The 16,893-nt window shown below is 45.3% G+C and overlaps 1 protein-coding gene across 1 annotated transcript in view; it reads right to left on the bottom strand.

Annotated features, from left to right (window-relative positions):
- Nucleotides 1-230: 230 nt before the first annotated feature.
- Ttc9 (tetratricopeptide repeat domain 9) overlaps nt 231-16,893 on the bottom strand; it is a 33,672-nt gene continuing 17,009 nt past the window's right edge. The window contains exons 2-3 of the mRNA XM_051196254.1: nt 4,186-4,368; nt 231-1,686 (exon numbers count right to left, since the gene is read on the bottom strand). Coding sequence (XP_051052211.1) covers nt 1,607-1,686; nt 4,186-4,368 — 263 coding nt within the window. The 3' untranslated portion in view covers nt 231-1,606. The remainder of the gene's footprint in view (nt 1,687-4,185; nt 4,369-16,893) is intronic.

Below are 16,893 nucleotides of genomic sequence, written 5' to 3'. Positions count from 1 at the left end.
ACTTAATGCGAATTTTTCTGCTCAAATAGTTATTACAGAGAGGCAAGTAAGCATAGGATAGTTAGTAGCCAGAGCTCTGGAGTCAGACAGCTCTGGTTCAATCCTAGCCATGTCCTGTAAGGCCATGCAACCTCAAAAAAGTAAATTTTTCTGGCTTTCTGTTTTCTTCTCCGTCACCTGGGAATAATATCTCACAGAGTGACTATATGAAAGAAACGAGATTGTCCATGTAAAGATCTGAAGATAGAGCATTTAATAAATCCTAACTATTAACATTATTGCATCTGTATATATTTTAATTTTATACAACAGTGTCTCACTAAGTCACACGAAAAATACATGAAAGTGCCTTGAAAATGTTTAAGCATCCTATACATTAGTGGTGTCATTGGTAATAATCTCATATGGATTTCTCAGCTTTCCTGTTTCTGTGAAGGCTGGGACTACATCCTATACTACACTGGGGGCGGGGACTGTAAGCCCCCAGGAGATGTTTCTACACGGCATAGCATAAAAGCATATGCGAGACCAGGCTGGGACCCAATTAGTTTAAGGCAGAAGAGTCAGTCTGCAGTCAAAATGTATCCATTCAACAAAAATTTGGTATGTGCTAGGTAACGAGTTCAGGTAATGTTGTCACAAAAGGGGTCTGGACAAATTCTCACAAAGCCAGGTCCTGGAGCAGTCTCCACAATCCCAGCCTATTCCTAATAGCACAAAGGCTGTGGCCAACACGACGCTTAGTCCTGGACTAACAGTCATTGGATTTAGGGGAAGCTGTAGGGAAGAGCAGTGAGGGAGTGGACCATGTTCAACAGAAATGACAGGAACTGATGCCTGGGAACTCGTGTTTATTTACACTGATTAGCCCAGTCCCTCAGCCCACCCAAGGCTCTTTCTTTCCCCTCCACGTCATCTTTCCCTGCTCGTCACCTACACTGTCTGCTCTGCCCCCAACATTTGGCCCCTGTCACCCTGCTCTTCTGCTGTCACAGCTGCCTGCTGGCTGGGAGGCGGGGGAATGGTATGTGTGGTCACCAGAGGGCACGGAGAGTGGGTCGTAATGGTATGTGAATCTTGGCAAGGATCTGACCTCCCAATGGGAGAGAATAAAATACAAGCCTGGACAAGTAAGGGGGTGTGGCAAGGGCTCAGGTGACAGAGGGGAAGAAAGGAAATTCACAGTCTCAGCGTTGGAGCAAGCAATGCCTCTCCCATCCATCAGTGCCAGACTTCTTTCAGTTTCCTCAAGGTGCTCTGGTTCATCGAGAAGGTGTAGAGAGTCCAGACTGTCCGATGCTCACACCTGCCAGGCCCAAGCTGAAGCCACAGTGCCATCTGCACCCAATCCATGACACTCTTTTCCAGCTGTGCTGTTTGCCGGCCTGCTAGGGAAGAGGATGAGTCCAAGTTTGGGCCACCCACCAAGGTCCAGGAGTGCTCCTCACCTTTTCACACGAGTAGACTGAGCTGGGGAGCAACAGGAAGGAGGAGTACTTCAGGAAGAACTAGGGAGAGAGGGAAGAGAACCCCCACAGGGACTCTCCACCAAGGGTGCCTGGAAGGCCCTAGTCAGGTATGGGCGCGGCTCGACAGAGGCCTCCCGTCACATGGCTTCTTTCTCTCTTTGGGAACATCTGCTGAGTTTCATCTCCGTCAGCTGGATGTACCGAATCACATTGGTGTCTGTGGGGAGAGAAAACACGCCCAGGGATTATTCCACGTGGATTATGGTGCTTATCTTCAAAGAAGGGGGCAAGACCCGGGCCTAAAGCTTGGTGACCGACTAGATTCATTCCGCCAAGGTCCCTTGTCCTACGTGGTAGCCAGATGCCAGCCTTTTCCTCACTGCTTCTCCCTAGCAAATGTGACCAGCCTACTGTGGCCTGGCAGGCAAGAAGTGACCTCAATCATTCCTGTCAGCACAGTTAGTGAGCTGAGGCTCTGCTTGGTATTAACGCTCAGGCAAGCCACCAATTTCTCTACCCTTGGGTCTCATTTGCAAGAAACAACATTCATTTTTCATATTTACTCTTTGTGGGTTTTCTTTTTGTTGTTGTTGTTGTTAAAACAATGCTGCTTACAGCCAGGTGTAGTGGCACATGCCTGTAAATCCCAGCACCTGGGCTACATAAAACCCTATCTCACAAACCTAAGCAAACCAAACATTTTTAGTGGAGGGTGTTGCCCAGGTTGGAATCAACCGATATTCTTGCCTCAGATTCCCAGGCACCTGGGACTGGAGGTGGACACGCGGTTCCTGGTTGTGCTAAGCTTATAGCCTTCATTATCTCATCTAGTTCTTATTGCAACCTGCAAGGTATGTATCTCAACTCTCACTATGGCAAAAGGAAGATTGCTACCTGAAAAAAAATTGAGATGCTCAGGGAGCCAGACATTGTGGCACACCCTTTTAACACTATCCCTTGAGAGGCAGAAACAGGCAGATAGATCTCTGTGAGTTCGAAGCCAGTCTGGTCTACATAGTGAGTTTCAGGACATCCAGGGCTATGTGGATAGACTCTGTAGGAAAAAAAAAAAAAAAAGCTCAAGAAGACAGGTAGACACATAGTGATTGGCATGTCTGTCAAAGCCTGATTCTCCTGGGGGTTAGACTTTCTCATACAGTTGCTGAGAGGGCCAGAAGAGGGAGGTCAAAAAGTGCTTAACATAGCGATCAATGAACATTAGTTGGATGTGTTGTTTTACTTAACTTAGGAGCTTAAAATGACTTTGCATTCTTATTTTTGTCTTTGTAAGCACAGCTAGCTAAAAACTTCTCAACTGAAGCATTTTCTCCTAGTTCCAGTCCTTAAATTGAGTGGTGTATGGCATGCTAGAATCCTTTAGTTCTGCACTTACCACAACATATGGACCACACTGCTGTCTGAGATACCTACACGTGGAAGTAAAAAACGATACAGCATCATGCTTGAAAGCTCCAAGCATAGCATCCTGTGCACGCATATAGCAGGTGCTCAAGAAAACTCTGTTGGAAGAGTTTACTTTAGTTTCAAAGTTGCGTGCAGTATAGTTGGCAGACCACACTTTATATATAGAAAACAAACAAGGCATATGTAAAAAATAGAGAGGTATTCTTTAAGAAGACAAAGAAGGAACAAGCTTGGATGTTTGAAACTTCAGAAGTTCTGGAAGATGTGGATTGGAGGAAATCTTGTTATCTTAAGGAATCAGCCATGTGAACAATAGCAATAAGCCCAAGCCATCACCCGCAGTTCACTTCGTCCGAGAGGCTTTCTGACTGCCTGTTCTAAAGCAGAATTCCCTTTGCTCTGCGTTATTTCCTTAAAGCATTTTCTACTGCTAAATAATGCACATTGTCTGTGTGCTTCCCCCATTATAATGAACATTCCTTGTTGGGTGTGGTGACACACACTTTTCATCTCAGCACTTGTAAGGTGGAGGCAGGAGGATGGGGAGTTTGGGTACAGTCTGGTTGACACAGCAAGACCATGTCTCAAAATAAACAAAAACAACAAACAAACAAACAACAACAACAACAGCAAAAACCAAAACACAAACAAATAACTTTCCCTTGTGTTGTTCAGTCTGGGCTGAACTACTGGGCTTACACAGTCCTCTTGTCACAGCTTCCTGGGTGCTAGGACTTCTTTGTTCACTGCTAATGTACTCACCACCTAGAATAAATAGTTCTTGGCCCATTGCACTACCTTGACAAATACCCAGGGGATGAATGAATGATGGGAGAGCTAATGATGGGAGAGAAGTTGGTGTTTACTTCCTGGAAGATGCTGTGCTCAGCATCAAGTTTCTATTCATATCTGTGGTGTTAATCAACTGTGGGCTCATGGGAAAGGGGTGATACCTTCTTATCTACATAGTACAAATTATACTACATAATAAGAACTCTGAATCTATTTATTGAATGAGTGAAGAGACCTAGGTTTGAGTTGGGAAAGGAAAAACCCAATCCTATGGCGTATCTGAAGAGAAGAGGTGCCCAGGGTCCCTGGGATCCAGACCCCAGGTAAAAGTGTGGACCATGTGGTCTCCTCATTCCAGGTCTTACCTATACCTAAGCCCTTGTTTTCTACTATTAGGCCCACCTTGCCCTGCCAGCCACCGACGCCATCTTCTACAATGAGCAGACCCTAGGTATTGTCAGAGGTGTCTGCGACGAGAAGGCAGGGATGGCTATCTCACCTGTTGGTTGTCGGGTCCTTGCTTCTTTTAGGTAGTAAAGAGCTTTGTCATAGTCCCCAAGATGATAGAAGGCCACACCAGACCTGTAAAGGGCCTTGAAGTTCTCTCCTTCCTTCTTCAGGACCTTCAGGCAATACTCCTTGACTCGCTCATAATTTACCAGCTCAGCCTGGAGCAGGCAGGCTGTAGAAGAAGAAAAAATAAAGAGAAAATGCCATCACCAAAACTGGTAGGCTCTGAATAGCTCCTGCTAGGCTAGCTTGTGGTCCACAGCCTTCATGGGTTTCAGGATAGCTATGAGTGCAGCCCAACCTATCTGTAGATGACAACATCATCATGTTACAGTGCTAGACCCTCCTGCCTCACTCTTTCTGTAATTCAAGAATCAATGGTTATAGGACCAGTTTCATCACCATTAAGTCACATAACTAAACATGTTATGTAGCCTTATATCAGGGGTCAAATTATGTCTCCCCTAAAAGATGCATGGGTACTATCAACTGTTAGTACCTGAGAACATGACCTTAATCGGAGACGGGATCTCTATAGAGGTAATCATGTTAAAAGCATGTCATTAGAGTTGGCTCAAATCGTGTGACTGATTTCCTGATAAAATGGAACAGACTGTCGCTCACAACCTTCCAAAGGACCCAACCCACCGACACCTTGATTTTGGATTACTAGCCTCTAGTGTGTCACACATATGTCATCTAGTGGGACTTTGTTACAGAAGCCCAAAAAAGAAGCTATCAAAGGCAATAGTAATAAGACTAGCTAGTACTTGTTGACTGTCTGCCTTGTACCAGAGACATGTCTTACCATTTTATATGCATTTATCTGATACAATCCTCAGAATATTATGGTGTAGGTACTATTATTAATCTGTTTTACAGATAAGGAAATTGAGCCTTTAAGAATGTAAGAATGGGGGGCTGGAGAGATGGCTCAGAGGTTAAGAGCACTGGCTGTTCTACCAGAGGACCTTGAGTTCAATTCCCAGCAACCACATGGTGGCTCACAACCATCTATAATGAGATCTGGTGCCCTCTTCTGATGTACAAGCATGCATAAAGATAATTGTATACATCACAAATAAATAAAATCTTTAAAAAAAAAAGAATGTAAGAATGTTCTTGAGAGTATACAACGTGCAAAAGGCAAGGATAGGTTTAAACTAATGGCTGGCTCCATGGCCTAGACTCTTCCTTATCAGGTTGTTGGGTATGGGGTACAAAATAAGGACCATAAAGTATGTGGCTTGGCATGAAAGGAGCATTCAAACGATGTTACTATCACTCTGTTTAGCTTGTACCAGGGCCATGTAGCCTGACCTCTGTCAAGACAAGTCATTGCTTTCTCCTTCCTTCGTTCTCACTTGTGTTCCTGAGAGGGAGAGCCCTCTGATGGGCTAGTGACCAGCTCATACAGGACCTGCTCTGGACATGGGGCCATAGGTGTTCCAGGCAGGAGGAAGCTAAAGGTGGTGGGTGCTCATTCTGTAATTAGCCACATTTGAATAAAGCATCTTCCCTTGAAGGATTTTCTCATTGGTCTGAGCCACAGGGCTGGGACAGAATGAAAATGTTCCTGGAGGAGGTTGAGCCATCTCAGGGCCCTGGGCACTTCACTGGGAGCATGCTGAGACACTTCCACCATATTTAGTAAGTACTGACTAGCAAAGAGGTTCATTGTACACACTGGAAGGGCTGCAGATAGGGGAAGGTGGGAAGGTGCTTGCCTGTTTCAACAAATCAAACCAAAACAAAGACACTGGGCCACCCATGGCCAGCCTGGGTAGGGAGCAGGAAGGGCTGCTAGCTGATGTGTGGCTGTCTCCCAGTGTTCAGATTAGAAGAGTTGTCACAACACAGGGTCTCACTGTGTGTTCCTGGGTGGCCTAGAACTCTCTATGTAGACTAGGCTGGCCTCAAACACACAGTCTACCCACCTCTGCCTCTTGGGTGTATTAGATTCATGTGCCACCACACCCAACTATAATCTTAAGAGTTCTAATTTCCCTGTTTCTATCCCCCAGTATCTTCCATCACACATTCTGAACCCAAAACCATCCTTTTACATACTAACAAGTGAACCACACAAACTCTCAACCAGAAGACATGAGAACCAGGAAATGAATGCGATCTAGCAACTAACTCACCAGGTTTTCCTAGCTGTTAGGCAGAAAGCCAAAAGCTGGTCAGCAGGGGCAACAGGCTCACCCTCAGGGTGACTGTTTAGACAGTCACAAGCTGTTGGTATATCAGAGGCTCCTTTGCCATGAGCTGATGGCATAATCTCCCCTCCACCTTCAGAGGTCCTGGACTCCTCTGTCCCTTACCCTGTCCCAGGCTATGCTGACAGGGTGAACCTTTGAAAGGGGGTTCGTGGATGTGATCCCACTGACAGCTACCTGTGTGGGATGCGGCTCCTTTATCTGCTCTTGAAGCAGAAGGGTTTCCCTTGCGTAGCTTCCTTGAGCCATGTCTGATGCCTTCTCTGACCGGGCACAGTGCCTTTTTGCAATCTCACCCTCTGTCTCTAAACATACACTTCTGTTTACTGGCCTGAGAAGTCTAGGAGGAACCATTTCTTCTTTAAAAAAAAAAAGTAGTGTTTTTGGATGCCTAAAGCAGCAGAGAAAGGAAGCAGGAGACTGGGAATAGGAAAGCCCCCACCCTCTCTCAGCCTCTAAAGGGGAAAAGCAAATACAGTGGTCTACTTTGGTTCTCAGCTCACAAAACTGTTTCTAATTCCCTTGTAAGCAATCCCATGGGAACTGGGGCACCTGGCTGTGGACTGGGTTTCAGGCCTGAGAGGCGGCAGGGTCAGGCTGGTTACAGGAACCCCTGCTCACACTGGAGGCGGCACCCAGGGAGACTGAGAAAGGCTGAAACAGAAGGTGGAACGTGGAATCCAGATAAGGAGCCAGGGTGCCACGCCAGCGTTTGAAAGAGGATGCAGGTGGAGAGGGTAAGAGACCTGAGCCATACTTGCCGGTGATATAGAGGCACCCCTGTGCTTGGGCACATGTAATAAATCTACAATAAGACAAGACATTTGTAGGCAGCTCTGAGTGTTGAAGAACTTAAGAATAAGGTGACACTCTGATTCCAACCATTCAACTTTTTTGTGTAGGCTGGGAGTTTGCAAGGGAACCCTCTTCATAGTAAGGGTGTGTGTGTGTGTGTGTGTGTGTGTGTGTGTGTGTGTGTGTGTGTGTATGTAAGAGGGTGTGGTAAATAGTATATAGACACACATGTGTGTAGATATAAGCACCTGTATGTGTGCGTGCAGAAGGCAGAAGATGTATCCTGCCATAGTCTGGAACTTGCCATCTTATTCCCTAGATATAGGATTTCTTACTGAACCCGAAGCTGGGCTGGTGACCAGCAAACCCTAGAAGTCTTCTTGTCTGTCACATCCTTCTATGTGCTATGGTTACAGATGTGCATATGAGCACCCCTGGCTTTATGTGGGTTCTGAGATCTGAACTCGGGTCCTCACACTTGCACAGTACTCTCCTACACTGAGCCATCTCCCTCTCCTTACAGCAATGCATCCCTTGGCTCACTGTGCCAGAGCTGAGCTCAGTACTTCACACACACTATGCATGTCATTAAATCTGCACAACTCCATGGAACACATTCTATTTTTATAGTTCTTCATAAATGATGAAGTTGGGGGTTAGAGAAATTAAGCAACTTGCTGAAGGTCACTCAACTAGAGGGGGATATCAGACCATTTCTGCCACACTCCAAAGAGTGTGCCAGAATATTGGGACATCTGCATTTGAGGCCCTCAGAAACCTATACCACTCCTGGGAAGAAAGAACACCTTGCAAGCTACTGTATCTAAGAGCAACAGATAAGAGTGTGCTTTGTAGAACGTGGACAGTGGGTGGGGGTGGGGATGGGTCAATGCATTCTCCACTTCGGGCATTTTTAACCTGTGGCTGACAGGCCATATGTGTCCCTGGCTAGCTATGGCTGTGCCCCAACACATTTATAGATGACAGTGGCATATTACGGTGTCAAATTTTGAGTTCCCCGGTCCATTTTCAGGGGCTGAGATACTGCTAAGAAGGCAGGTGTTACATCATAAGGGAAAGGGCAGAATGGAAACACCAATGGATGATGGAAGGGGCCTCCACCCAACCTCAAGCACCAGGGAAGGCCTTCCTGGAAGAGTGACCTTTAAGTTGGAAGTGAAAGAGCGGGAGCTTCTAACCCCACCATTATGAGCTTTGGGGGCCAGATAACTTTTTGTTACAGGATAAAGTCTTGGACATTGTGGAATGGTTGGCATGCCTGTCTTCTCTTCACCAGGCACTAATTTTAACAATTGACAAATACCCCTAGACATTGCTAAATGTCCCCTGGAGGAGGGAAAAAAAAATCACAATTGTTTGAGTATGACTGGTCTAAGAGAAACTAAGAAAACTTTCTAGGCAGCTAGGAAGAGAAAGGGAGAAATGGGGGAGGGAGAGATAGACACACATTGAGAGGGAACACACATGCACACTGGCTGAGCCTATCTGAGGGACTCCAAGAAGCCACATCAGGCTGGAGCAGAGAGTCCAATGGGGAGCCTGAGAGAGAAATGAAGCGGCAAAAGCAAGAAACCAGGACACCCAGACCTTCTTTTCCATTGTGGGGTAGTGTGGATTTTCAGGGTATTCATTTAAAATGGAAACGGGCAGGCAGGAGGCCTGGGTCAATGCATGACATCCGGTGGGTGGAACTAGCTAGCGCAGGGAAACCTTGTTGTGTTTGTCCTGCGGTTCCTCTGCAAGTTTGGGCCACAAGGAAATTTCTGCTGAGGAAAGTAGCCTCTTGCTCTGCTGTGATCTGCTGTCTGTTTAAATTAAAGTTGAATTGTGCCATGTGGCATAGACCACTAATCCCTAGACTAGCCTGCCTTTGCCTCTGACCAACAGGACAAAAATCATTTTCTTTGTAGGCCTTGACTTCCTATCTGCTAAAAAGGGAGCCTACACTGTATTAAATAGTCTCTACCATCCTTTTAGATCTAGCAGCCTGTGTGTGATGGGGGAGGGGACATTGGTCTCTTCATGGAAGAATACAATTGTTCATCTGGACCCTTGTCAAAAGGAATTCCATCTTTCCTGTTGAGTGAGATATTTTCTTTAGGGGATTATGGTCAGCATAAGAAGGCAATGGTCAAGAGGTGAGATGACTTATCACCCCTATCCCTGGGTGTGTGTGTGTGTGTGTGTGTGTGTGTAAACCAGAGGAGAGCTTGAAGTGGCCTTCCAAGGCAAGGCCTCAGGGAAGGCTATTTCTTGAAGCAAAGCTGTTAAACCAAGTGTTAAATCAAGAAGACAAACCATCTGTCTGTGTATCCATCCACCCACCTACACATCCACCCATCAGTCTGTCATCTATCTATCTATCTATCTATCTATCTATCTATCTATCTTTTTTTAAATTCTTAAAGTACTAGGAGTCAAATCCAAAGCCTTGGACATACTAGGCAAGCACTCTGCTACTGAACTATATCCTTGACCCAGGAAGTCATGGACTAACTATAGACAAAGTTTGTTTCTGGGAACAGCACAGTAGTTATTCAGTGGCAAGAGCTGCATGATGGGAGACATGTCTGCACTGGACACATAATGATGGGCCCAAGCTCTGCAACAACCAACTCTAAGAGCCTTCTTGGAAACACATCACTAGCTTTCTGATTTCTAAGTCTCCTAAGAAGTCTGAATGAACACACCTAGCCTAGAGATGGTTATGCAACAGAGAATAAGGAGGTAAGAAAAGTCTTACCCATGTTGAGACAAACCAGAAGGGACACTCTGTCGAGTCTAATTGGTGATGCTAGCAGTAGCTGGTGTGATCTACAGGCTGCATTTGGAGTCTGTAAACTTCCAAACACTCCAATCACAGATTCCTCTGCACTACTACATGGGTGGTTGGGGTATGATTTTTTGAAAAGAGCTGGCACACTATTTTAGCTCCAGGAAGACCGCTATGGTCATAAAAATTAGAGAACAAGTGACTTAAAGAGCTTCAAGTGCCCCCCATCCCCAGGAAACCTTAGGTTTTACCTTCCCTCAAACAACCATACTGAGGCCGCAGGCTACAGCCTAGAGGAGCTTCTCACTCTGGTACCTGTTTTGTTTTTCCAGGTGCATTAGGGGCATAGTGACTACCTGGGCAAGATGCCACCAACTGGCTAGAGATGAAGAGAAATCAAATGAGAGGAAGAACAAGTTCATGCAGACCTGACTCTTTCCTTATGGCTGACTCACCCATGTGCCCTTAGCTGAAACACAGAAGGGAAGCAGGGACTGGGTGGAAAGGAGAGCTCCTGGGGTTGGGAGGGAAAAGGAACCCATTCTACAAAGCTTCTTCACTACCCTGAGTTGTTTCATGTCGTCCTCAGAAGACATGTAAGAATTCTAATCCTCAATTCCTGCAGTGATCTTGATTAAAAGTGCTGGTTTAATCAAGAGAAGATCATTGGAGACCATTACAGAAATTCAGAGAACAACTGAATGTTGTAGTGTGGTCTCAGCTCCAGCTGACACATCTACAACTCAAGCCCTATCCCTAAGGCTCAGGGAACCATCAAGGAAGGAAGGGCAGAGAGATTCTAAGAGCCAGAGGACCAGGAAGTCTACTGGAAGAGTGTGTCTTGATATAACCGGGAAGGTACATACATGAACTCTCAACATTATGGCTGCCTAAACAAGCTCTAAAGAATTCTAACACTAGCTAACATCTCAACATGAATGGGGGAAACCTCAAGGGTCTACCCCTAGGTGAAAAGTGATGAGCAACTAAGGACTGCTGTTCAGACAGGGAGATTCAGTCATCCCCAGGGATGAGCCACTAATTGGCTATTAAGCAGTGAGCTCTTAAGAAAAACATGGACATACAAGTAACACTAAGTAGACTCAGCAGGTTGTCTCTATATACTTATTCACATACATGCATATCAATACTAATTTTAAAAAAGAGGCCATGAATTTGAGGAAAGGCATAAGAGAAGTTAGAGGAAAGAGAGGGAGGGAAAATAATGTAATATTAATAATATTTTTAAAAAGGAGGGTGTTGGAGTAGGCCTCAATCCAAATGTCTTTATAAAAAAAGGAAACATGGACAGGCACTGAGACATAAATAGAGAAAGGCCACAGAAAGTGACCCAGTGCTGCCCGAGGCTTCCAAGTATTTGGATAAATATTCTTTCTCAACTTTCAGAAGGAACTATCCCTACTGACCCCCTGACCTCAAACCCTCAGGCTCCAGAGTGGTGTGGTAAGCAGTTTCCTTGACTTTAAGGCCTCCAAGTCAAGGCAATTCATTAGAGTCCTAGGAAACCAATGCACCTTCCTTGCTGCTCCTCTAGCCCAAGAGCACCCTTTACATGCTTGGGGAGGAAAGGTCTTTCCAATTTGCCAAAACTTAAAGTTATTTCAAGGACCATTGTACTTAATGCACAGTCGGAAAGTGGGATGAGTGAAGGATCCAGACAGGCGACATTCGGAGTATTTAATGACCGAGATAAGATTACAGCCACTCTGGGGCACGCTGGCTGAGTATCACCTGTGTTCAACAGGATAGTGGAGCCTGTGAGTGCGTTTGTGACAAAATGACACCATTGGTATGTGTATATGTATGTCATAGTGCCGAGATAAACACTGATTTTCATCAACATTGTTTCATAAGGAAGCCACTCACAAACATGGTCTAGCCAGCAATGCACACGTGGATAGCTGAAAATTTCCATCTTGAGTGTCATCCCATGCCACCCGCCTCCAAAGTTGTAATTGTGCATTCTTGAGAATAGGTCAGGAAGCCCAATTTTATCTTTCCACAAACGTGTTGATCTTCTCTTCTGCATATACAAATGTTCTACTCAGTTTTGATTTCTTGCTTTTGTTTTGAAATCTGGTATGTACAGAGTCCCACTTACCCCAGCTACTCCCCAAATTGAGTCTGGAGGCTTGGTTTACTTACCAGCTTCTTCCCTAGAGGTGTATTTTCCACATTGGGTTTTAAAAGAAGTTGAGAAGCCAGGAAGGGAAGGGTGGGGAGTGGGAAAGAGAGTTCTGGGCCTATTTTCTCTTTTATAGATCAGCCTGAGGCAACCTCAGACTCTACAGCTGGCCCTCAGTCCCTTTCCTTGTCATAACTGAATTCTACAGCCCAGCTGGCTAACAGCTTTATGGCTGGAGTAAGCAAAGGACCACAAATCATTGGACTGCCCTGGACCTCCCTGCAGCCCAAGAGCTAGGAGCCTAAACAGCTGTGGCAACAAAAACAAATTTCACTAGGTTGGTCCCCAGTTCTGTAAGGCCCAAGAGAGCCAATGAAGGCAGAGAACCATTTTTGCAGCAGACAAATCGCTGTTAGCATATCAAAGCAGACACTGGAGGCCAGGCTCCCCCTCATTTCCTCACCCCAACCAGTAACAAGGCTCTCTTGGCTGTCATGTCTCACCTGTATCCCCCCCAAACTTCTCCAGCTCATGGGCTGAGCTTTCCTTGCTCCAGCTGCCCTTCTATAATTCAGCTGCATCTGACTCCTCTCCCTCCCCCTCCCCTCCCCTGCCCCCTCCTCATGCGGTTCAGGGTCATGTCCATTGAAGACTCTCCCAGATGTCCCCACTTCTGACTATACTTTCCGTGTGTGTGTGTGTGTGTGTGTGTGTGTGTGTGTGTGTGTGTGTGTGTGTGTGTGTGTGTGTATTCTGTCATACCTAGGAACAGTCATGTCCTTTCCTTTTTCTTTTCCTTTCTTCTTCTTTTCTTTTTTCATTCAGTTGCCAGATCCGTTTTGTAGCCTCTGAGTCAGTGGCTACAATGTCTCCAGCATGATTCATTCTGTGCTCTGGGCTAAAACACCTCATCTCCTAGCATCTCAGTGTTGAAAAATGGTAAATACGGAGGTAGTTGTGGTTGCTAGCTGCTTTCCTTGTAGGCTTCTTAACAGGGTGGAAAAATGTCACTCAAGTGCAAGCTCTGAAATCTAGAGAAACTCATGGTCTTGAGAGTGTGTCTCCTAAAATCACCCATAGAGGTTTGTTTGATGCTGGGAATCCCTGTACCATAAGTCGGCAGACTCAGGACTCCAAGGGTTATAGGGATGTTTTGCATGGTCGCCCCTCCCCATTCTAGCACTTGAGAGCTGTACTTCTCTTTTGACATTGATTTTTCCCCCCAGTACTGGAAACTGAACCTCACACATGCTAAGAAAATACTCTACTATTGAGCCATATGTCTACCCCTTTCATTTATTGATTTTTTTATGGAGTTCATACAATGTATTTTGGTAATAGCCACCCCGATTCCCCAAACTCATCCCATATCTATACCCTCTTCCCTACCCACCCATTTTTGTGTCATTTTTTTTAATCCATCAAGGACAATTTGTGCTGCCTATATACTGTAGGATATGTGGCCTGCCACTCTCATGTGGTCAATCTACTAGGGGCCACACCCTTAAAGAAAACTGGCTCCCACCCCCACCCCGATAGCTATCATTTCCCAATAGCTTCCCAGCTAGGGGGAGGACTTATGTGCTGGAGTTGTATCCAGCTTGAATTTGAATAGGTCTTGTGCGCGCTCTCATAACCATGGTGAGCTCATATGTGCAGCTGCCCTGATGCGTCTGGAAGCATGGTTTCCTTGGGGTCACCCACCACCTCCAGCTTTTACCATCCTTCTGCCCCCTCTCTTCCACAATGATCCCTGAGCCCTGAGAGGAGGGGTTATAGATGTCCTGTTTAGGGCTGAATATTCCTCAGTATTTCATTCTCTGCACCTAGACCAGTCATAAGTCTGCCTTTTCTCATCACCGCCTGCTACATGAAGAAACTTCACTGTTGAGATTTGCACCAATCTATGGGTATAATGATAAATCATTTGGAGTTGGCTTAATACTATGTCAGCTTTGTAGAATAATAGTGGTAGATTCTCCCCCAGGGCCTAGGACATATTTAGTCACAGGTTCTTGGCCCACATTAAATTGCCAGGCATGGGTTTCATCTTGTAGAGTAAGCTTTTAGTCAAACCAGAAAATGGTTGGTTACTCCCATGGTATTCCTGCCACTGTTGAGCCAGTGGGCATGTCTTGCCAGGCTGGTGATTATTGTAGCTTTCAGGGTTCACATCTGGGTGAGACTGATGATTATTCTTCTGGTAATGTGCGTAGCACCTTCAAAGAACTGTAAAAACTAGCCAGCAGGTATGAATTTTGCAGGTGAGTACCAGTTTGACTTCTCCATGTTCCATGACTCAAGCATGTGATGGCTTCAGTAACAAAGTCTTAATGGCAAAGTTCTGGAGGATGTCAACCAAGAGTGATGACAATTGCCTGTACTGTTTGGGGGGCATTTAGGACCCCATTGGCCAACGACTTCAAAGGATGTAACTCTATTCCTGGCCTTGTTAGCCTGTGGTATCTAGTAGGGGAATTGTTGCCCTGTTATAGGGTAACTCCAATTAAACATTTTGTATATGTATGTGTTTTAGGAAGCATTTACAGTAGTCAGTTTCCAAGGGACTTTTTTTGATGGGAGATGCCATTATGTATATATGTTTCTCATACTGGTTAATAATAAAGCACTGTTGGCCAATAGAAAAGGAAGATAGGAGGGACTAGGAGACAAGGAGGAAAGAGGAAGTAGGAAGGAGGGGTCAACATGGAGAGTCTGAAGAAAGCAGAATGCCGGCCGGCTCCCCGGTAAGAGAAATACATAGATCAACAGAAATGGGTTAATAATTAAGACAGAGCTAGCCGATAAGAAACTAGTAATGGGCCAACAGATTATATCAAATACAGAGTCTCAGTGTGCGTTATTTGGGGCTGGCGCGGCAGCAGGCAAAACCAGGCGGCGGGCGGAAAAACCCATACTTGTTACACTTTTTTCTTAAGATCTTTGGTGTTATTTATTCCTCCCCACATCCCATCCTCTACTGTGCCCTCCCACCATCCCCTACTCCAATTTAATCCTTCCTGTCCTTTTATTCCTCTTTAACCCTTTATAGCACTAGGTTCTATCTTTTTTTGCTTGAACTATCCTCTCCATGTCTCCGTATATCCTCACCTCTATAGGTATTCCAAATGAAATACACGTATCTGAAGAGTCAAAGCTAACATTCACTATGAAAGAAAACATGCAACATTTGCCTTTCTGGGTCTGGATTACCTTACTCAGAATGATTATTTCCAGCTCCGTCTATTTATTTACCTGTGAATTTCATAATCTGGTTTTTCTTGATAGCTAAAAAATATTCTACTGTATAAATGTACGATGTTTTCATTATTCACTAATTGGTGGATGGACATTCTAGGCTGTTGCCATTTCCTAGATATTGTGACTTGAGCAGCAATGATTATGTATGAGCAGGTATTTCTATAGTAGGATATAGAGTCCTTTAGGTATATTACCAAGAGTGGTTTAACTAGATCATGTAGTAGGTCTACTTGTAGCTTTTTGAGGAACTTCCAATACTGATTTCCATAGAGGCTGCATCAGTTTGCACTGCACGGCAGTGAATAGGTGTTTCCCTTTCTCCACATCCATCCAGCATTTGCTATCGTTATTTTAATCTTTATTGTGAGAATCTTACTAAATTTCCCAGGCTTGCCTTGGACCTGTGATACTTCTGCCTCAGCCTCCTTAATAACTGAGTCACTAATCCGTGTTTCTTTTCTTTTTCAAAAAAGATTTGTGTGTGTGTGTGTGTGAGAGAGAGAGAGAGAGAGAGAAAGAGAGAGAGGGAGGGAGGGAGAGAGAGAGAGAGAGAGTGTGTGTGTGTGTGTGTGTGTGTGTGTGTGTGTGTGCAGGCACCTATGGAGGCCAGAAAGGGGCATTGGATCACATAGATGGGGGACTATAAGCAGTTGTGAGTCAGCTACATTGGTGCAGGAAACTAACTAAACTAAGGTTCTCTGGAAGAGTGGAAAGAGCTTAAGAAGCATGCAGCTCTTAAGCCCAGGACAGTGATTAGATGCTCCAGGACTAGTCAAAGGACAGAGGTATCAGATGGCCAAGCTGGAGCTGGGAAATCTGCATGTGTAGACAAACAATTGTTCTCAGACAGAGTGTCAAATCATGGTATCCTAGTTACTTTTCTTGGTGACTTGAGATTTCTTGTTGGAGAGAAGGAACCTGGGCAAGGGACAAAGAAGGGGCTGGACATGGTGCTGCATGGTGAAATCAGAAGAATTCAGCTATGTGTCCATGGCCAGTGGCCATGCACCTCTTGGGAGGCCAATCAGCACAAGAGTGGGGAGTGTGGAGAGAGCACAAAGGGCTAGGCTTGCTTTCTAAGCGCTGACCTGAGTCACTCTTGGCATCTGCCCCCAAGTCATGTTCTAGTATTCTTCCCATTTTTCAGCTGAGGAATCAGAGATGTAAGGAAGTTGAGTCATGTACTGAAGGCCACCAAGTGAAGTGTTGGAGCCAGGGTTAGACGTTAGGCCCATCTTCCTGTCAGTCACCATTTATACACATACCTGCCTTCCTCCTTTCGTCTCTCCCCAACATCTGCCAATCTGTTCTCCATATTTTAAATGTGGTCTTTCAAAATTGTTATATGGGCTGGGCATGGTGGCGAATGCCATAATCCTAGGGTTCAGGACTCAGTGGCAGGAGGACTGAGTTCCAGGCCATCCTAGGCTACATAGTGAGTTCAAAGGCAGCCCAGGCTACATAGAGAAATCCTTTCTT

This window comes from Phodopus roborovskii, unplaced genomic scaffold, assembly GCF_943737965.1.
Source record: "Phodopus roborovskii unplaced genomic scaffold, PHOROB, whole genome shotgun sequence".
Classification (NCBI taxonomy): domain Eukaryota; kingdom Metazoa; phylum Chordata; class Mammalia; order Rodentia; family Cricetidae; genus Phodopus; species Phodopus roborovskii.
Note: the sequence above shows the minus strand (reverse complement) of the source record. Positions and strands in the feature narration are given on the sequence as shown.